Source organism: Ascidiella aspersa, chromosome 8, assembly GCF_963924565.1.
Source record: "Ascidiella aspersa chromosome 8, kaAscAspe10.2, whole genome shotgun sequence".
Classification (NCBI taxonomy): domain Eukaryota; kingdom Metazoa; phylum Chordata; class Ascidiacea; order Phlebobranchia; family Ascidiidae; genus Ascidiella; species Ascidiella aspersa.
In genome coordinates this window covers 25428207-25450776 of record NC_139454.1, presented here as the reverse complement: position 1 = coordinate 25450776, position 22570 = coordinate 25428207, and the positions used below count along the sequence as shown (strand labels likewise).

The 22570-nt window shown below is 35.2% G+C and overlaps 2 protein-coding genes across 3 annotated transcripts in view; both read left to right on the top strand.

Annotated features, from left to right (window-relative positions):
* The window catches only part of LOC146137042 (uncharacterized), a 131862-nt gene extending 123114 nt beyond the window's left edge, over window positions 1-8748 (top strand). The window contains exons 24-27 of the mRNA XM_083395388.1: window positions 6087-6240; window positions 6621-6893; window positions 7078-7206; window positions 7525-8748. Coding sequence (XP_083251514.1) covers window positions 6087-6240; window positions 6621-6893; window positions 7078-7206; window positions 7525-7686 — 718 coding nt within the window. The 3' untranslated portion in view covers window positions 7687-8748. The remainder of the gene's footprint in view (window positions 1-6086; window positions 6241-6620; window positions 6894-7077; window positions 7207-7524) is intronic.
* Window positions 8749-11502: 2754 nt separating this feature from the next.
* On the top strand, window positions 11503-22012 carry LOC146137041 (translation initiation factor eIF2B subunit epsilon-like). Of its 2 annotated transcripts, none has more exons than XM_083395463.1 (16): window positions 11503-11648; window positions 12281-12426; window positions 13052-13213; window positions 13644-13821; window positions 14535-14693; window positions 15336-15495; window positions 15849-16037; window positions 16370-16494; window positions 16774-16845; window positions 17140-17242; window positions 17995-18141; window positions 18453-18529; window positions 19137-19265; window positions 21045-21170; window positions 21635-21748; window positions 21913-22012. In XM_083395463.1, the coding sequence occupies exons 1-16, from the start codon at window positions 11523-11525 to the stop codon at window positions 21976-21978; spliced, it is 2079 nt and encodes a 692-aa protein (XP_083251589.1). In that variant the 5' UTR covers window positions 11503-11522; the 3' UTR covers window positions 21979-22012. The 2 variants fall into 2 exon arrangements, with proteins under 2 accessions (XP_083251589.1, XP_083251588.1); XM_083395462.1 differs by having other exon boundaries at window positions 13049-13213.
* Window positions 22013-22570: the final 558 nt, after the last annotated feature.

Genomic DNA, 22570 nt, shown 5'->3' with positions numbered 1-22570 from the left:
GTAAATATTAGTAAACACTCATTTAAACCGTACAACCGCCCAAGGCTGGTAGCAGGTCAATTCCTATTACTTAGTTACCAATCATGGTCAACTATTACGAATCATAAGTTATAAGTTGCGGAAAATTTGGTGACTCTGTCCATCCTATTAAATTTCATCACCTCTTTCTGCTTTTAAACTGTGGCTATTCTAGCATGACTAGTCAGCACTGACCATCAGAAACGGCGTCATTCGTTGGTCTTATGCCAGCAATAATAAATCATCGTTTTTTAAAAAGTCGATAATTTTGGTGACTGTGCGAATTACAGCAAGAGTTGGAAGACATATCTCTATTTTTGCTCTTTAGTCCAGTTAAAATTAGAAAAAAATCGCCAGTCGTCCGTCCACTGCCAGCAGTGCGTCACATCCAAGGCCAGCGCCCAAACCGGCGTGTTGACGTTTGAATTCAAACGAAAATAACCGCCTGTGACGTGACAATCAAGATTGAGCCGTAACAAACCCCAGTGGCACCGAATGAACTGAGGGCAATAAGGTGCTAGGTAGCGGTCGTTTCACATCAGCGCGACAAATTGGATTACTACCCGGTACCAGTTTCCAGCTAGAAGCGCCAATTACCTGCTGATTGACAACTCTTCTGCGATGTCGCTGCGTGTTCGCGAGATTAATTTGTTTGAATCTTGGAACTGTTGCCAACTGTGGAGAATAAAGATTAACAAGTGATTTATACACAGTGGTATTCACACTTCAGTATTTGTTTCTCACTTGAAAGCGAAAACGATTTATTCGAAACGTTTAAAATGCAACCTACTTCTGTTTGGGCTTTCCTATTCATTTTAAGTCCAACTACAATCTCAAGCCATTATTTTAAGATTTATATGAAACATTTACAATGTGCTCTACTTTTGTATGGGCTTTGTAATTCATTCTACTTTAATAACTAAATTGCCTGTTTTGATTTGGTCGCTTGGAAATTGAAGCTATTCTCCAATTTGTAAAATTTGTAGACGAAAGATGTTTTCTTTCCAATCAGTTTTCCAATCCCATTTGTACAACGTTGTTTAACTCTGTGTTTTACAATTTGACTGGCAGTGGAGCCTAGGTTTTAAAAATTGTAAGAATGTTTTGCGAGCTGTATTTTCTTCTTACATTGGTTTACACGCAAATTTCAAAATGAATTTTGCACAAATGCATTTCGCTACATCTCTCTATTTAAGTCAAAGCAATCTCTATTTAAGTCAAAGCAATTCGCGGCGTATTTCCACTTCCAGCGGCCGACGTTAGGCCAGCGTTTAGCCCCGGGGTAAGCGAAGACCTTGGAGATCTCGCGATGTCAGTCAGTTATCGTGCTAAGGAACGTGCCTATCGCCCAGCACCTTCGTAAACCGCCCACCTTCACTTCGAAGAGCGGACGAAGTTCGGCGAAATTGCCTTTTTCCTTTCGCTCTCTCGCCGCCTTATAAGCGAGAAGCTATTCCTGTTTGGCGTCAGATGCGCTAGTGCTCGCTCTTAGATGTTACAAGCAGACTAACTTGAGCTTAGCATGAAACTTTTGCCAAGATGGATCTTTTGGCATTCCGTTAAACGTAGAACAGTTATAACTCTTAAATTTGTAGATAGGAATCTTTTCAGCAGTTTTAGGTTCATTAGCATCGGAGTTTTGCACACCAACTAAGCGTTTGTGTATTGAGGAGGAGTTATTTATGCTGGATTTGCTTCTAAACTGTGATTATTTGCATAACAGCGACCTTAGCGAAAAAACGAATTTAAAAGTCGACAAAATCTGTACTTTGACTGTCGCAATTGTCTTGCTGATTGTTACCCTTTGTGACGCAACAAACTCAAAAGAACGACGAGATGGCCCCACGAACAGCGCGCGTCGTCTACATTTGCTGGACAAACTCGAGCGGGAACATTTCACCCCCAATATCCCCCCCTCCCGTTAAGCAGGCCCGACGAACCCCAAAGAAAAGGTACAAGTCTGAACTGTTGTTAGGTGCACTATGCACTGACCTGTAATCTGCAAGTCTGTTCATTTGTGTTCTGTGTCTTGATTAAAAAAAAATTAGACCAAAGTGGTTTATAATGCTTTGTGGACACAAATGCGGATTTAGTAATTACTAAAAAATATCAAAAATGCTCATTTTTCAAAATGCAAATAGAGTGTCAAAGCCGAAAAGGTCGAGTAAAACATAATTGTTTTGTGCTAACTGCTTGTATTTAAAGATAATATTAAAGCGGTTTATGAAATCAAGTGGCAAAATGTTATCATACATTTCAAAGCCTAAAGAATTGAGTTGTGGAAAAGGCAGCGGTTCTATGGTTTTTAATGATAAAAAATCAGGCCGAAAGTCCTGTTTTCTTTGTTCTTCTCTTTAATTGCTTTTTCGAAGAGGTTTCTATAAATAGATTTTCACACGGAATTGAAACCGTTGGGAGCAAAAGTTTGTTTTCACTAAAAACTGGATTAGCGATATTTCGCCCGATTAAGGTAACAACCCACCCTTGGGAACCAGAGTATCACCCATCTTTCTGTCTGGGTCCCCATTGTTCAGCGACCCCGAAGTGGGTTCGATTGCATTCGCCTTACCCCAAGGCGCCCCATTCCCCCATTATCGTATCGAGTTCGCGAGACTCCCATTGTTACGTCAGTCGGATTTGGCGCGAGATTTAGGGTCTTTGCTCGAATAACGTGGCGGATGAGTCTTTGTGCGTAACTGAAGCGTTTTGGCTCAAAAAGGGGTTTATGAGATTATTTTGCCGTCAAAGAGTTTGCCCGCGAAGGATTTATTGACTTTTTGTTGTTTTGTTGCGTAATGTACAAATTGGCTTGTTCGATTTCGCCTTAGTTTTGCCAATTTGCGTTTTAAATGATCTTGAAATTTTTAAGCAATCTTCAAACTTTAAAAGTCAAGTTGTTAAAGGGCTTAAATTTTTCTCTAAACTTTTTATTAAACGTGAATTTCAAACGCGCCAAATTGCCCCTAATTCGCCCCGTTTTAAGTGATTTGGGCAGAAAAAATCGAAAACGTCTCAACAACCCTGCACTCCTGGCGTTCGTGACTGTGGCGCCGCCCACTCTTGACGTACGCGCACAATTATCCACTTTTACTTCGTGCAAGGATCCCTTCGTTAAAAATACAATTTAGAAACTACAAGGACCCTTTAAAGTTTTAACCACATAGCAAGAAAGTCAATAATTTATTTTTTAGATGTATTTTTACTTTTCTTTTAAATATTTGTAATTTACGAGCAATCGTTGAAACTTCTTGTTCAAAAGAAATTAAAAACTTGTGAATTCAAGTTTTTTTCAATTTTTTTTTCAATTATTTCGATCTTAATCACCGGTCCTGATCCCGAGCGGCAGGGCACCTACTAATCCGTGGCACCGCAGGAATTCTTTGATTTGATCTCTATGTTCGCTCGCACGCCACTTGATTTGTGTTTACGCAAGGTTACGCGAAGATTTGGCGAAAAAGTTTGATGTATATTATCTCAAAATCTTATTTGGGCTTGTTCATCTCGTTTATTAACATTGTTAAATTAAGATAGTTGTTCCGAACATTATATTAATTGTCGAATGCGCGCTTTAGTTTTAATTATAAGCTATGAAAAATAAGTTGTAATCATGTTTAACCTGTGAATCTTTGCAAAATTACTTAAAACATTTTTAATCAATTTTTTAGTCTTAACATTTCTACCGCATTGTTAAAATCGTAGTTTTATGCAAAAACGCTTACAAAACAACTCACATCCTCAAAAACGTTTAAACCGTGTTATTTGTCTAAAACATGACTCATCATCACAGTCCTTTGCTCAAAAAGGTCAAATTTTCCGCCGAGACTTGTGCAAAGCGTCAACATAAAACCAAGCTGGAAAAAAAATTGCGCTCATGAAATCTCCGGGTGCTTTTGGCGCCGATTCGCCCCGAGGCGACTCAGCGATCGTGCGAAGTGGCCAGGCATCGCGCGACCATTGTTTACGTATTTACGCTCAGCAGTTTGTGCATGCTTAGCACAGCAAGTCGCCCACCTCAATCTGACACCTTGATCTGGCCCGACACAACAAGGCACTTTATAACGCGCAATACTTGACACCTCTTCATCAAACCCACGCAAGTTTCGATTGCGTGGACACGAAATGATCACTACCAATGCACCAAACGCGTCAAAATATCACAAAAACTGTCAAAAATTCCACAAACTGTGTATTTTTACTTAATTTTTTAGTTGCAATTAACTTAAAGTAGCGAAATATCTGAAGCAGCTCAAGAAAAAAGGCCCCCGCTTTTTAAAATCTCCAAATCGCGTGTCGCGCTTTAAGCCCCTTGATTATCGATTCAGATCTTTGGGCTCAGCACGCGATGCACACTTTCGCGGCGCGTGTGACACCACAATCGCCGGTTACTGTCACGTCACAGTTGCGTGACTGGGACCGCAAAGTGCCACTTTCCGTCTTGGCGCTAAAATCCCCCAAAAAACGCGACCCCGACCCCCCTGGCGCCATTTTAGCGAAAGTTGCACGAAAGCTCTTAACACGCGACTAGGGGCGACCAACCGTAGCGAACTTCACCCACTTTCGGGGACTTGTTTTTGGGGTTTAGAGCCAAGACGCGTTCACTAGCCTAAAATGTTGCGTTTTTTGCGAGAAAAAATCGATTTTTTGCCAAAAAGTCTATTTTTTTTATTCTAGCTTTTCCCAGCTCACACGCGAACGTGATTACTCATCCGCCACCGACCTGTGGTCACCTAAACACTCCTAGGGGCGCCTTAGGGGCGTAAACAGCCCCAAAATAAGTCAAGCGTAATTAATAAAGCCCCTATTTGCCCAAAATTTATCCAATAATAGCTTCCTTACTCCCAAATCTGCATTTTTTCGGCAGCTGTCAGCAAGATAGCGATCTTAACGCTGTTTACCTGCTACAGCGTGGTGAAGCAAATCGCTTGTATAGCGCTGAAAGAGTTAAGTTAGTTGTGGAATGTGGCTGACCTTATGAAGCATATCGCACCCTCACGAACCCTGACATTCAATGCTGGAGGCACGTTCGCCGCATAAACAACCCTTTCTTTGTGTCAGAATACTTCGAACTGAAGTCTCATATTCAGTAATGGGTTAATATGTCTGACACATTCTTAGTTTGCTTGAAAAATTCCCCGCAAAAAGAGCTTTTGGAATATTAAAGGCAACCTGTTATTGTTTAGCGTTACATTTACAGCAAACGCTCATATTTTACTTCATAATGTAAACAAGGAATAACGTTGCTTGTATTCCTGGCGAAGAATTTTTGTTCGAACTTTTCAATCTAGTTTTGCTTCAATAAAAATCGAGAATCTTAGCGTAGGCATTTCCGAAAAAAGCGAACAACAACAATTTCACGACGTCAAACTTTTTGAAACATCGCTGGCATTTTCCGTGTTACGTCACAGACACATCCTTTGACCGGTAGCATTGTGACGTCAAAACCTACCGCCCAATGCTCTCTGTAAACGGATTTCACCACAGTTTTAAGCTTAAGTGTGGAAGACTGTTGGCCTTCCCGCCGCTATTTTTACATTGAAGCTTGCTCCTGGCACCACAAGCGTGCTTAGTTGCGAAGAGCCAGAAGCAAATACAGCAGCCTTTGTTTATTATTCGTTCTGCCAGCGCTTTTCTCAATCTCACATGTGTTTCGACTGACGTCCCGCAGATTAGCGTTCCTTCACGCTTTTTCGTCGGAATCTTTGCAGCCGCCAAACAACGATTAGACAATTGTGAAGCGTTCGCGTTTTTTTTGCACAAAATGCTGTGAAAGCTGTTTTCAGCGCGCAATTTTTACTTTATTTTGACTAGCTTAAAAATATCAGCATAGTTTTTTCTTTTTCAGTTGACTGGAATTATCGCATGTCAAAAAACTTCACATTCGACCAGCATTTATTTAGCTTTAAAAATCAGCTTTATTTTATAATTTGTATCAAAACGCCGCGAAAACTGATTTAACCGACATTTATTTTCAATTTTTAACCACAAACTTATCAAGGGTTTTTGTTTGACCGCAATTTTCGTAAATTTTAGTAAATTTCTTGAAATTAAACTTTATCTCTTCTTCCCAGGAACGACATCTTCACCGAGAACCTCCCCGCCTCATCCCAGTATTACAAGACATCAGCATCAAAAGCTAAGATCCTGAGTATCGTCAAGGAGCGGATGGCTTCACAGGGAGATATCGAAGTTGATGAAGATCAGGAGGAAATCAACAGGAAAAAGGTAAATTTCAATAAAATGATGTTTTTTACGGCAAACATGTTTCACTTGTTTCTATTTCACTTTTTGTTCAAAGTTTATTAACTTAAAAATATATTTTTTTTTAATTTAGTTTTTAATTTTAAAACAATAAAAATGATGAATTTACAAAAAGTTTTTGAAACAATTTTACAAAGCAAACAACAAAAATAAAAGGAAATAACTGAATTCAATTTGAACTTGATCACCGCTTTAAAAAAGTGATTTAAAAAAAAAAAAATAAAAAAAAATAATCCAATAATCTCAGTTTAATCATGATTTAATAAACATTTTTAATATTCTTTAAATAAACCAACTATACTTCCTGTTTTTCCTGTTTATTTAATACTTTCTATTTTCTTCAGATGGAGCTTGTTCTAAGCATCAAGGGCAAACTTGACGAACTGCACAGCATGAAGCACCTTCTCGAGCTGGAAATGCGAGAAAACGAGACTCTAGGAAGGCAAGTTCTCAACCTCACCAAGCAAGTTTGCAAAGCGAAGGAGCAGGAAAAATACAACATCTTCGTTAAGGATGTTGACCACATCATCAACCTACTCTTGTCGCTTTCCAGCAGACTTGCGCGCGTCGAAAACGCCATTCAAATGCTTCCACTGGATGCTGAGAGCCAAGAAATGGTGAGCATCTTAATACTTAAAAAAAGTAAAATTAGAGAAAAAAAATTTAAAAAATGAAAAGGTAGAAGCGTGACGAAAAAAATATTTTTTTTAAGAAATTTTTTAAGAAAATCTCCGTTTTTAGGTTTCTTTAATTTGTATTTTTAATTTTTTTTTCGATTTTAACCTTTCTTTTTCTCCCCAGGACCTCTTATGTGAGAAACGCAAGAAGTTAGCTGAGCAACATAACGAAGCTAAAGGACTGAAGGAAAATATCGACCGACGACAAAAAGCAGTTTCCGAGATCCTGGCCTCATACTTCGACCACACTCAGGTAATTTGAGAAAAACATTCACCAAAAAATTTTCTAATTTTCATTATTTTTTAAAACTGCCAAAAAATTATTCCTTGAATTGTTCAAGTTTCGTAAGTTTGATAAAACATTTTAAATAATCGCATTGCACTTTTTAAATTAGTTAACAGTTAGCTAAAAAACTATGTCTTGAAATAAAGTAGAAAATAACGAAAAAGAAAAAACACCGCCTATCAAATTAGACAGATTTTGAAAACCTACCCAATTTGTTTTTAAAAATCCGTGAAAATCCCTGCCTGCAAATATTCCCGTATTTAACCGTTCACCTTATTCCTGCAGTTCGCCGACTACGAGCATTACATTAAGATGAAGTCTGCTCTGATCATGGAACAGCGCGAACTCATGGACAAGAGCAAGTTGGGCGAAGAGCAGATGCAGTGTTTGCGCGACAGCCTTCCCGACGACTGGCAGACCAAACTCGACAAGCTATTGGACGAGTAAATTTTAACCTCGACGCAGCCTGCTGGGCGTGCTCGCCGAAGCTGAGTGTAAAAAATGGTGCTGAAACCTGCTGCTGCTGCTGATGATGATGAGAGGTGTGCAGTGCAGCTAGAAACGCGCAAAGGATGCCGTTTACATGGAGAGAGAAACTGAGCTCTTGCGAGAGAAATAAGTTCAACGGCCGAGAAAAAGGCGCGGACACACGGCTGCAGTGCTACGGATCAGTACGCTGCCCCGTTTTTTTTTCATTTTTACGCTTCATTAATCTAAACTTCTGTCACACTTTTCCTACGCTTCGCCTCGAGCCATTCCAAGCAATAGAAAAGGGTGACAACGTGTCACGTGGTGCCTTACCGTGAACGCACGCAATGACGTCAGACGTCCTGACGTCATCGCTACAATGACGTACAACTAATTCGCGCCCAAATGCGCGCAAAACTCGACTGGATCTAAAAGTGTTTTCGCGCATTTGGATTCCTTGTTATTTTGCTTCTTCTGGCAATATCGACTTTTTTCATTTTCTCGTTTATTCTTCCGCTCCATGACTGTGACAATCACCACGTGCTTTCGACCCATCGGGGTCAAAGGTCGACATCTCCTCGACCAATCGCCGACAAGCAAAGTACAGTTCACATTATGACGTCGTAATCGCTTTGTTGTTTGTTTTTTTCAAACAACAACACGAGAAAAAAACACGCTTCGCAATTGATTTCAAAGTGTTTCTAAACACAGAAGGCAGACAATTGCTGATTGTCGTGCGTTCCGCGTTGCATTGTACTCTTGCGCTTTTTATTCCCACCGAAATCTTTCTCTTGTCATCTCGCCTTTTACATTGCTATCCTTCTTGTTTTGTTCTTGTCAATATTTTCCCACCTTTGAAACTGCCGTTCGTTTGGCGAGAACGTTGGCCGCTAGATGGCAGAAAGAGAAGCCTCCTGATGTTTTCATTTTGTGACTGATTTTCTTTCATCGTTGTTATTCCGTTTACGTTGTTTTCACAACGACCCGCACGTTCCTTTTGCCTTACATGCCAAAACAATAAAATAGCACGATCTAGTTCAACTTTTGTGTCGCTATACTTGCAGAGATGTTAGCAGATTTAAATTGAGACATATTATAACTAGAACTTTGCTGAATCCTATACAGCCTTTGTATACACACTATAATTAGCAGTTAATTTTACTAAGAGGTTAACCAATTTATGTTACGGTGGGAACACTTTATCAAAACAGTTTGAAACATTAGTCCTAAATTGAAACAAAGCAAAATATTATAAAACGTAGAGCAGATTTAAATCATTTAAGGCAGCAGTAGGGTTCCATAATTGCGACTATTGAAGTATAGTTGCTTGACACCATGTGGTACTATTGGTATTTGCTCGATACTGATTGTTGTTATTCAGAAACCTAAAACATGTGTTGATAATTGGTGAGCTATCGAACAACTGGCTCCATAACAGTGGTTCCCAACCCTTTTTTCTTTCATGGCCCATTTACGTGGCAAAAAAATTCTGTGGCCCAATAGAATTTTTATGAAAGAAAGAACTTAAAAATAGGTTTAGAACAAAACACAGCAGAACATATTTCAAAACCGATTATTTAGTCAACCGTGAATTAGTGAGATACTTGCGGCTGAACAATAAATTTACATTCCTTTTTAATTCCTCCCCAAGCCATTACTCTTGTAAATTTAAACATAGTGACACATATAAAACTAAATCTAGCTTTTTTAAATTGGCCCACTGGTTGAGAACCGCTGCTCTATAACAATATTTCCATGACATGGTAAAGTATAACCAATCTTTTTTCAGTTAATATATTTCGTATGTTATGTAGCGTAAAAATATGTTGTAAAATACGCTACACAGCCCTTGGTGAAAACAGAGTGACTCCTTTAAGCCAACGACTACCGGCCCACTCCTAAACTTCCGCAAATGGCAGAATATTTGCAGCATTTAGAGTTTGCACAGACTGGTACCCTTCAGTTGTTTCGGAAACAACTTGTCGTGGTTCAGGCCACTTTCGAGTGACCGTGTGTCCGCTTGGGCTAAAAACGCGCCCAAAATAGACTCTCACACAGGAATAGTTGCGTAAGGGTCAGTTCTTTCACGCTATTAAAGACAAGTCAAGTACATACCGGACGTTGAAAGCAAAACCTACGATAGACAGAGTGTTCTTCACCCATTTGTGTATTTAGAAGTTGCAAAATTGTAGAGCCGTAATTTTCATATTATATTTTTGTATACGACGCCCAACCGTAAAGTCTTCAAAAAAACAATTAAGTTTCATTTTTTACTTGTTGAATGGTACCTTTCAGATCAGTCCTATATAGGCCTACAGCATATTTGATTGCGAAATCTCTCGATTTTAATGAACTATTCTCTTCACCAACACAAATTTCCGTCTTTGCCTATAAAGCGCCGCATACAATATGTCACCATGCTTATGTAGGCCTAGGCTACCTAATAGGCTTTACGTTTTTTCATCTCGATAAAAAAATATCTGTTTTGTTCCTTAACATATTTAATTCCTGTGCTATAAAAGATAAGCCTACACTTACGTGATTAGAACTCGCTATCGCCTTTCTATTCACGTTAATCTTCCAACCCTTGGTCAAACTAAAATGCATGTATTCTATATCTATCTGTATATTTACACCTCTGTTATTCTTGCAAGAACAAACGCATCGACTTCATTCCCGAGATCGACTTCATTCCCGAAAGAACCTTTGAGTGGGAAATAAACTATTAACGAGCAATAGGCCTAAAACATAATTGGCAACAAAAACGGTCACACCTACATCACCCCGAAATATGTTACGTTATTTTATTCCTGTTTAATGTGGCGTGGCTATGTTATAATAAGCGTGGCTGCCTATCAGGGATGACCGATAAAATTCAATCGGAGTAGATACCCGATACCAAGTGGTAGTATCGATGTCGACCCGATTCCAGCAGGCTTTAAATAGGAACAGTTACTTACAAATTTAAATTCTTGTTCAGCCAATAGCACCAATCAAACATTTTCTTTATTTTCATTACACTTTACATTAGTTTCTCATATTTTTGTTTGCATGGTTAACCAAGTATTGAGGACGACAAATCATGATCCTGACACGACACGCTAATATTGACTATATTTCGGCCATTTTGGGGCAAATTATATTTATTTTGATCTAAAATGTTTAGTTTGACTAGTATTAATTATTGCCATTCATCCAAATGTTTTTAATTGGTCAAAATCGTTAATAAATTGTAATTTTTTGCTTTTTTGCCATAAGCGTCTATTGTCAATTGGGAAACAAGATGGCGTCCATGTCGCTATAACGAAGGGCGAGTTAGCTGCGCAACTTGCGATTTCTATAAAGACTTTGATTTGGATTACAGTCATGTGAAAATCAGAAAAAAAACATATTATCATATAAATAAGCGTACTAACATAGAATGAAATTTTAACCTGGTAACCTAAAAGCCATGATAATCGTACCTTGTAATTTAATAAGGCGTTTTACAAACCTACATTTACTTTCTTTGAAGTAATTGTTACGGTAAAACAAATACGATTCGGTTCACTAAACACAGATACAACAACAAGTAAAAAATATGACCAAGTGTTACACTAACTTGAAAGTATTCTAACGTTGTTCAAAGGTTAACATCCTGAAAGATCTTATAACACCTGGTCAAAGTGGAGTTCAAAATACACATTTGCACATGTTTTTAACGCAATATTAATGTGATTTTATATTAAAAATACCTACACTAATTTATTTTACAATACCTTAATTATTTTTGTTTAATTTCACAATAGTATTATATTAAGTCCCAAATAATACAAATGGCGCCAAAGAAGAAGGAGAAGCAAGACCAATCCAACTTAAAACAAGAGAGCGTTTTAGAAGCGGTTGTGATTGCTGATAGCTTTAATAAGCGATTCTACCCTGTCACTGCAGACAGACCAAGGGTAAATTAAAATGTGATTCGTTCGTGTATAAGTTTGAACCATTACTATTATAAAAAAGACTTATTGGCGCTGGTCAGAGTCCCGCCCCCTTTTTTGCAGTAAAGAAAATTACAGAAAGGAAACGAGTTGTCAAACCTGAAATTTCTAGAAAGAAATTAGTTTAAAAGAATAAATGGGGCTGGTCTAGATTCCTACCACAATTATGAAATCAACGCACAATATTTGGGTTAGGGTGCGAGGTAGCGTTTGGGTGGGTGGGTCAAGTACTGTTATAATAATTATTTAACAATAATACTTGACCCACCTTAGCCCAAATAATGTGCGTTGTCATAGCATTCTAGACCAGCGCCGAATAAATATAATAATTATACGTCACCCACCCAAACGCTAACCCAATTGATGTTAGCAATATAAAACGCCCAAACGAAAATGTGGTAGGCTTCTAGACCAGCGCCTGGCTCTTTTTTGACAAAACTAATTCTTAATCAAATATAGTGTAACTTAATAAAACCCTAGAAATAAAAACTTTTAAAATAATTTTGAATTATTCCAATCTGGCTTTAGGAAAAGTAAAATTTGTCAAGCATTATTACATCAAATCTAAAGCAACAAAACTACATAATTTTTTGCAGTGTTTGTTTCCTTTGGCAAATCGACCACTCATCTCATATACTCTCGAGTTTCTTGCTTCGTGTGATGTTAAAAAGATCTACATTTATTGTTGTCATGCAGCTGACCAAATCAAAGACTATTTGCAAAATAGCAAGTGGACAAAATCGTAAATAGCTATTTAAAGTGTTTTTACTATATGTAAATTTTTGATGCTGCTCAATGTATATAAATAATAATTTTTTCATTGAACCTGCTATGGAATCATAGACGCTGACTTTTGTTTTTCACAAGGGTGCCTTCGCTAAATTTGACATCAGTAAATTCCTGCCAAAAATTTAAGTTTATATGTGGAGTAATATATATTTAACTTTTGGTATTTAATACTTTCATTGCTAAATAAATTGCGACTCACATTTTAGGGAATTGCTCTTAATGATCCAATCGTTTGTGTTTTAATGAATAATGGTCTTTATAATATATCTGTAAACATTTGCATGAAATAACTGTAAACATTTATACTAAATACCTGTTAACGTACCTCTTAAATATTTGTAAACGTTCAAATTTGCCCAGAGCGTCCTAATTGTTCCAAACTTTCCATCCATGCATGCAATGGTATATTTGCTGTGTTTTTAGAGCCAAGCATATGATAGTACTCTTTGTGGTACAAATCATTTGTTGATATTATTTCATTTTCAAGTTTAAAGTAGGCATGGTAAAAAAATTAAGTAGTTTTACATTCTATAAAAAAATACCAAATTAATGAATAATTAAATCTGTTTTTCTAGCAGTTCTGTGTCCAAAGTGTCAGTGATTTCATCGAGCGATTTTACCTCTGTTGGGGATGTTTTGCGTGATGTCGACCAAAAGTCTTTGTTTGAGACGGATTTTGTGTTGGTACGTGGTGACATTGTCTCCAATATGCAGCTGAGAACTGCCCTCAAAGAGCATAAGTAAGTTATAGACAACCACAGCAATTAAATATATTTCTGCTTTATGTATTTGCTTAAAATAATAATAACATATATCTATTTCTTAAAAAAAAAAAATAGCAAGATATTTATAGGTTTAAAATAATAACCAAACTGTATTTGTTTAAAACAAATTTAAACATGTATTTATTCGAATTAAAACCAAAATATTTGGTTTATTTCTTTAAAATAATAATTAAGTATGTATTTGTTTAAATTACATAGTTTTAAATTTATATTTGTCTAAAATAAATATAAAAATATATTTTTTCAAACTAAAAACAGGATATTTATTTTTTTAAAACGGACAATTTAAAAAAAAAAAAAAATATATTTTTGTGGGCAATGTTAGCTTTTTTGTCTGCATCTAATTTGTAAGTTTACTAAAATTAAATATATATTTTCTGTTCAGAACACGACGTGAAAAGGACAAGAATGTTCCACTGATGACACTTGTGATGTGCAAATCTTCCCCTTCGCACAGCATCCGATCAAATGAAGATGATGTTGTCATAGCAACAGATGCAGACTCCCAACGAATTCTTCACTATCAAAAGATTACAAGCAAGAAGAGGGTGAACTTTCCTATGGTAAGATTAAAAATAAAATAGTAAAATTTGATTTATTTAAAAGCCATTGTGTGTTACGATTTCTTCCACTAGTTTTTATTGCAGTGATGATGACATGAATTTATTAGCACCACAATTGCATGCTCAAGAGGATTGATATCTTTATTCAAATAAAACATAAATACATACAAAAAAAAAAAATAAGAATAATATAATATTAATATGGTACAGACTTCTCTAGGGCCATATTCATTCTGTGTCTATCTACAACCAGCCATTATCTTAAGATATATTCGAAACATTCAATATGTTACCTACTTCTGCTTTGATATTCATTCTGTGTCTAACTCCAACCAGCCATTATCTTAAGATTTATTCGAAACATTCAATATGTTACCTACTTCTGCTTTGATATTCATTCTGTGTCTAACTACAACCAGCCATTATCTTAAGATTTATTTAAAACATTCAATATGTTACCTACTTCTGCTTTGATATTCATTCTGTGTCTAACTACAACCAGCCATTATCTTAAGATTTATTTAAAACATTCAATATGTTACCTACTTCTGCTTTGATATTCATTCTGTGTCTAACTCCAACCAGCCATTATCTTAAGATTTATTAGCGTTAACAAAATGCTACATACTTTTTGTTATTTTTGATACGTCTTACTACAACCTCCAACCATTATTCTCTAAAATACGAATATTTACAACAAATTATTTATTCAGAGCATCTTTGAGAGTTCAAAGTGCAAAGTTGAGATCCGTTACGATCTTGTCGACTCTGGGATTTGGGTTTGCGCCCCACAGGTGCCCCCGCTATTTACCGACAACTTTGATTACCAATCCCAACAGGATTTCATCAAGGGTATTCTGATCAACGAAGAGGTAGCAAAATTATTTTTAGATTTGTTTTTTTAAATGCTTTGTGTTTTGTTCAACTCGATTTGCTGATAAATATTTCGTTTAGTCTTTTTTTGGCAACTTAAGCCTAATTTGTGTTGCTTGATCAGAATGAGATAGTATTAAGTATTTGTAATTTTAGTAATTTTCGATAAATGTTTTAGATTGCTTGACTTTATCATATGCTTTCTTGTATACCAAACTTAATGTTAGGGTATTTTGATTGACGAATAGATACTAACAAATATTTGCCTTTTCCTTAATTTTGGATGTTTAAAGTTTAGTAATTATCTGTTTATAGCCTCTTTTGCGTTTCTTGATCTGAATATGCATTGAGTTGTACTAACTATGAGGCACCTATTTATTTATATTAAAGGGAATTTTGGATACAGGTAAAATTAACAAACAGTTACATTTTAAACCTATTCAAAGCGACCTAAAAGATTTGTAAAGCAGCACTGCAAAACTGACAACAAACAAAATAAAGTGTTAATTAGAAAAACTTTTCAAAATTTAATTTCATGGTAAAACAGGATTAAAGCAGTGTTTCTCAATCTTTTTGCCTCAATAGAATTTAATATTAATCTTCTAATATTAAAATTGATTTGAGAACCATATTTTTTTTAGTTTTTAGGCAACCAGATCCATATGCATGTGATTGACTCGCAATATTGCTCAAGAGTGCACAACCTTCATACCTATGACGTTGTAAGCAGGAACGTTGTTTCAAGGTGGACCTATCCATTTGTACCAGATTACTGCTACGACAATTTGGATGAAGTCGGTGGTATGTCAGTTTCCTTGTTAGAATTTAATCTGACAATTTGAATAGTGGGAATCATTTTAACAATTGTTTTTGTATATTGTCATTTTTAAAAGTGCCGAGATAATTTTCTGTCCTAGATAAAATATAATTTTTACTTGTGCAAAACAAGACTGTACTCTTGTTTTAGGGGCAACATAAAAACATTATTTTATTTTTCATTTTATTTAATTTTTTTTATATTTTTGGAAAATTCAACAAAAAATTAAAAAAAAATAATTTTTTTTGTTTGGCATAAAGACCATGTCTGAAAGATATTTAAAAAAGTTTTGTTCATCCTATTTCAAATCTACCTGTTTATTGTTTATGTTTTGTAGATAAGGCTGATGGTTACAGCTTAATGCGCCACAATGTCTATTTGCATCACAACTGCACCTTGAAGCATAATGCTGTGGTGAAGGACAGATCTATCATTGGAAAAAATACAGTTATTGGGAGTAGATGTTTAATCACTAATTCAGTAATTGGCAACAACTGCATCATTGAAGATGACTGTAATATTGATGGTACTTCAAAAGTTTTGTGTGTTTAATATCAATTATATGCTGAAACAACTTCTAGTTATTTCATCATTCTTTATGGAATTTATTTGCTTATATTTTTCCTTGTTTTAATGCATTGTATTCTATCTTTTGGATATAAAATAATTAGGAAAATAATAAACTATTTCTACAGTAGATAAGCTTGTAAACATATTCTCTGTTTAATTATTAATTCTTATGAGGTCAGCCGGTATCTGCTGCCAAAACGTGGGTAATAACTTTTTCTAATCCACTAGAACGATTTTGATATTTTGCAAGGTGGGGTTAATTCAATCTTATGTGTATACATTTTTAAGGTTGTTATGTGTGGAATGATGTTACAGTGAAGTCGAAAAGTAAGATCAAGAAATCAGTTTTATGCGACAAAACAACGGTGCTTGAAAATGTGGAAATCACTGAAGGCTGTGTGTTATGTGACCAGGTATTTCATAAAACAAACTAAAATTTCATCCAATTCTAACATGCAATTGCTAATGTTTTAATATGATTGTGCGAGATTATTTTACAACATCTAAATTTGGGCGTGTCTCCCTTTTTTATGTTTTTAATCTTTAACTGAAGAATCTACTGAAAAAAATAAATCCTAATTTGTGTATTTTAGCCTGGTAGCAGCAGTACTCATGTAAAAATGTTTTATTACGGTTTTATTTAAATGTTGTTTATTATTACATTGAGTTTTAACATAAATTTGTTTAAACAGGTCGTTGTTGGACCAAGTGTGAAAATTCCAACTGGGACTACTTTATATTTATCAAGTAACTTCAACGAAAAGGTGCATACAAAAAAATTATGGGCATAAAAATGATTTTGCAATGCTTTAAATATAAATATTCTGCGTATTTCTGTAATCTAATATTTTCTTTACAAATTTTAAGAAATGATTTATTAATAACACCAAAATAGTGCTTAATAATTTAAATTTACCATATTCAAAATGTTTACACACATATATATATATATATGTTTCCCTTACTTATACCAAACTAATTTTCACATAAATTTAAAATGTTATTTTTTTGCGATCCAAACAAAAGAGAAACCGCTTCAAATTGTTTAATATTTTAAGGAGGGTAGCTTTAGCGTTGAAGATGTCGGTGCAAACGGACGTGGATATATTTATAAAGCGGAAAGTGAGGACAACCAAGATGAACTGGTGAAATCACTATGGGGTGAGTTTCATGAGATTAAAAGCTATGAGGGTTTTTAAAAAGTGAAACTTTTATGTTTTTTCTCAAAGCAGGTAAACCAATAAACACATATTACAAGTTTTTCGTTGATTTCTATTTTTTTTTCCTAATTTTTTAAAATAGCTCAAAATTTTGCTTGCCAAAAAACCTAACGAATGTTTGGATCAGAAACGTCGGTTCACCTTTCGCATGCATTTCTTTTTGCGTGATTTTGTGGCTCTTCTGGTTATAGAGTTAAAAAATAATAGAAGGGTCTACCACAACATTTAAACTGTGTTTATTAATGTATTTTATTGTGGCAAAACAGAAGCATTTTTATAGAATCTCTGTAATAAACAAGTTTACCCTGTTATGTAACATTGTAATGTTGCTGCTAAAAACTGAAGGACAATATTCTTTTAGACTTTTACAAATGGCTTTAAGGACAAAGTTTATTGAAAATCTATTTATCTTTTGCTTACATGTTTTCAAAATTCGGTTGTGGCCGTGGTTGAACAAAGATAAACTTTAACCATTTTGTGCGTCTCTTTCTAACCCTGTAAAGTGAAAGACTTGTATAAAAAAATCCGTTCATCGTTCGCTTCCATGGGTTCAAAATTCTGTTATGAGCCTCCATAGCCCACTCTCATGAGGTTACACAAAAATCAACTTCAAACATTTTATGTGTCTCTTTGAACACTATTTCTAACCCTGAAAAGTGAAAGACGTGGTTAACTCCTTGTTGTTTGCTTAAGGAATGTCTTTGGAAGATCATAAAAAGCAAGTGGAAGACAATCTTGACTTCGATGAGGATTCTGAAAGTGGATCTGACGATGGTTCGTCTCTTGCTGAAGAAATTGATGCTGAAGAACAAGAAATTCAAATCGATGACGACCTATCAAGTGAGTTGCCCATTATCTACATACACAGTAAAAATGTAATAATAAACAAACATATTAAAAATCAAGTGGTAGTGGCAAAAGATATCGACAGACTGCCTGGTTTTTCTGAGTTTAAGGGTTTACATCACATGTGGATAAATATTTTATAAGTTTATTGGTTTCCATCCTTTTATAGCTTATGGCAAACCCCAAAAATAATAATAAGATTGAGGCAACCCTGCTAGAATTTTCGCCAATTGTTAAAAAAAATATTAATATATTTCTATCATGAAATGCAACAAATGTTAATCGATTTTTGTGCTTTGTCGCAGCGTTCCAACAAGAGGTTAAGGAAAGTTTGGTTGGAGCCATCGATGAAAAGATATTATGCGACAACCTGGTTCTAGAAGTAAGTATGAACACTTTAAATTTTAACTGATGATGGCATAAGTTAATGAGTTAAATTACCGAAACGTTTGTAAACAAGGAAATGTGGATTTGTTCAATAGTATGGCTTTAGTATATTTTATTTAGGATGAATTATTCCCTAAAATATATTTGTTAGTTAAAATTGAACTGTTGAGCGATGCGCTATAGCCCTGTTTAAAGCATGCATTTAAACTGTGTTGCACAACAAGGATATTAAGAAATACTGTTTAAGATTTTGCCCGGTAATCCTTGATATATTTGCTAACAAAGTTATGTGCAACATTAAGGTATGGAGTATGTAAGACACCCAACATTTTAATATTTCTTTTTAAATAAGGGCTTCCAAAACTTCTCATAATATGTTAAAATAGCCCTTCACAACATTTCATGATGTCTGCTTCTGAGTATAATTGGTAAACTAATGTGCATCTCAGTAAACTATGCTGGTCTTTTTTGGCCTTTGTAGGTCGACTGTTAAAAATATTATATACAGTATAGAATGCAATGTGTGAAATTGAAGTAGGCCTATTGGCGACCCCCAGTATGGGAATCTATAATCTCAACCAACCTAAAAGTGTTTTGTTCAGATTAACTCGTCGAAATACGCGTACAACATGACGATCAAGGATGTGGTGCAGACCGTTGTAAGGTCTGTGTTGGAGATTGCAACACAGCGAGGCTCATCAAACAAAGAATACTTTGCTGGCCTAAAACCGGTAATACAATAGTTTAGCGTTAATAAATTGTTGATAATGTGTATAAATATACCTGTATTGGGAGGTTTACTAGATTATTTTTATAGATAATATAATTTATTCACATCCAAAATTAGTACTTGAACTTCTATAATATATTGTACGACGATATTATAGGGTTTCGAATATACAATAGCTTTAGCGTTATCAATTGGTCAAAAATACAAGTGAGTTGTTTATTTATTTATAAATAACGCTTTTTCGTTAAAGATTTATGGGCCTATAACAAGGGTTACCAAATTACGGCCCAAAGATTTAATTCTACCCACCCAACCTACATTTTTATGACATTTTAAACCTGAACGACGATTCATTAGGGCTCACTACATGTTTTGTTGCATATAGTTGGTTATTTCCTTCGTTTCACGATTATAAGTACGGTCGAGCAGCAGACCAACCGGCTGTGGGTGAAACACGGAATATTAATTAAGCGGATAACTCTGTTGTCTGATAAATTAGATGCTAAAGACATTTATTCAAAACGTTCACAAAATGCAGCCTACTTCTGCATGAGCTTTGACATCCTTACTACGTCTAACTACAACCTACAACCATTATGTGACTAGAAGTATAAAAGTTTATTTAATGGCATTCTATTGCTGTCTGAGTAGTGATTTAATATTTAAGTGTTTAAATAAACGTATATTGAGAGGTTTACTAGATTGTTTTTTTTCACACGCAAAATTACTAGTTGAACTTTCATAATATATAGTACTCCGATAGTACAGGATTATCGAACCGCTACCAAATTGACATGGAATTTAAACTGGTTTACCATCAAAAATGAAATTTTTATAGATAAAAAAAACTATTAATGGGACCAAGATGCGTCGGATATAACACGCTAAGTATCGAAATTGACCACATTTGATAGATATAACACTTGTTGACTTTCCAGAAGCTTATAAGGCATGATTTTCTACGCCAGGACTTAGTTTGACACCCGATAAGTTTAAGGCCGCGGTAATGCACTAATTTGGACCTTTAGGTAAAGTGTCGGCGTAGATAAATTAAAAATATTCGTTGAAAATTCACGAAGATAACAAAATGTGTGAGTTAGAATTAATAATACTTGACCCACCTGAACCCGTACGCTAACCCGAATCCTAACCTAAATAATGTGCGTTAATTTAATAATTATTTAAACTCTTGGAAAAAAAGCCTAAATTGGTGGGCATAAGATTGTTTATCGTCCATGGTATATAGGATTGTTACGTCACAAATTAAATGATTGGGACCTGAAGCGTTATAATTATTAAATTAACGCACATTATTTTAGTCAGGGTGCTGATTAGCGTTTGGGTTCGGGTTCGGGTTGGTCAAGTGTTATTAAACTTAATCTTCTTATGCACATTTAAGTCAAATTAGTGCATTGTCCAAGACCTCAAAGTCTAAAAGTCGGACTTTTTGATCCTTTGAATGCACTGATTGTCGTAGACCTTTTTGCTTAGAACTGCACTGATTTCTGACGGATGGGGTGCTTTCGAACTGCAAATAGAAAAGCCAATGAAAAGAAAAACGATTAAAGACACGTTACTTAATCAAATACCATAATCTGACAAAGGAAAAATATTTGTTTAACACCCTCAACGGTAGCGCAAATAATCCTTGTAGTCAATTACAAGGATTCGCAAACTAATGATTGCAATGCTCATACGCTACGATTTTTTTTTATTTGTTTTATTGTAGATGTAAATTTAGGTCCTAAGTTTAAACGTTACTTTTATGATGCTGTTCTAGATGCTTGTATACCTGTGCCCGCTTCTGTGCAAGTACACCACGACCAGTTCGTCTCAACTCGACTGTATATTCGCACTGGAAGAATACGCTCTGCTGCATGAACACGCTGCAGATTCACTCATTAAGGTGAACGTTTTACCTAATTTAGGGGCCATTTTACTTGTTTTATCAGAGGGTCGGATTTAACTTTGTAGCGTAATGGTTGGAGGTTGTAGGAATATTAAAGCCCATACAGAAGTAAGTAGCATTTTGCGGTTGTTTTGAATAAAGATTTATGCGAAACGTTCAAAATGCTTTCTACTTCAGTATTGACTTCGATATTCATTGTACGTCCCGCTACAACCTTTAGCAATTATTGTTATATTTATTTGAAACGTTCACAAAATGCTTAGCACTTCTGCATGGGCTTAATGTTCTTACTATGTCGGATCCAAGATTTTTGTTTTATAAAAACTACCCCTAAGGACTTTGTATTACCCCTTTAAGGTTAATTATCACCAGGTTAAGAACCTTTTCTAAATGAAGTCTTACTTATGCGACCGGCTGATACCTATTCTATTCATCCACTGAAGTTTTATGGTTTGTTCCAGGTGCTAATGTTGCTTTACGAAAAGGACATAATTTGCGAAGAAGTTATTATGCATTGGAACAAAAATCCAAGGCAATTTGTCGGCAGTATTACGCCCAGGCAAATTAGGGAAAAGGTGTGTATCGGAATTTAGAACTAAACATATTTTTGTAACGTAATACTTATACAATAACTTGTTATTTAACGTCATATTATGACACATATGGCAGCAATTTAATAATTAAGTTGGAACTAATAGTGTTTGTTCATTTTTGTAAATAAGTAAACTTTATTTTTCAGGTTGCGAAGTTCATTCAATGGCTTTTAGAGGCAGAAGAAGAAGAATCTTCTTCAGATGAAGATTAGTTTTGTTCTTTTGTGTGTTTATTGCGGATTAAAGAAATATATTTAACACTAGTCGTAAAATTGTTTTTAGACCAGTCATTCTCTACCTGGGGAAGATTTTAGGATTTAAATGGATTGAGCTGTAGTTCTTAAGCTTTTTCGTGTCTTTACCCAAGAAAATAACTATGGATTTTAATGGCCACGTTTTAAAACTTGTAAGACATACAACTAATTAGATAAACACAACTTGAGAATGACCTAATAATTAATTTGCAATTAAATAAACATTAAAAATTTAAATACCGGTACTTGTAAAGCTAGATACTTCTTATTGCCTAAAATAACAATTACTTCCATGGTAAAGTTACTTTGTTGGGTTATTACAAGAAGGTTAAGTTGACTACTACTACAATACAGTTTCATCAAAAGAGGCCCTAGCATTTTTATTGACTTCGTTACTAAATTCTGATCATAATTCAAACTTTAGTGTCGTCAGCTTACTTTGGCAGATTAACTTTTTATAATTAGAAGGTACTAAGCTGAAAAAAAGTTTAAGAACCCGGTATTAGGCAATGTTATAATTTGTTTTGACCAAATCTAAAAGAAAACCTTT

What these genes read in the sequence shown, in the direction of transcription:
- LOC146137041 (XM_083395462.1), top strand. Translation starts at nt 11,523, where the DNA reads ATGGCGCCAAAGAAGAAGGAGAAGCAAGACCAATCCAACTTAAAACAA. An exon ending in GCTGTGTGTTATGTGACCAG is followed by an intron (nt 16,495 to 16,773) that starts GTATTTCATAAA and finishes TTGTTTAAACAG; the next exon opens with GTCGTTGTTGGACCAAGTGT. An exon ending in AATCGATGACGACCTATCAA is followed by an intron (nt 18,142 to 18,452) that starts GTGAGTTGCCCA and finishes GCTTTGTCGCAG; the next exon opens with CGTTCCAACAAGAGGTTAAG.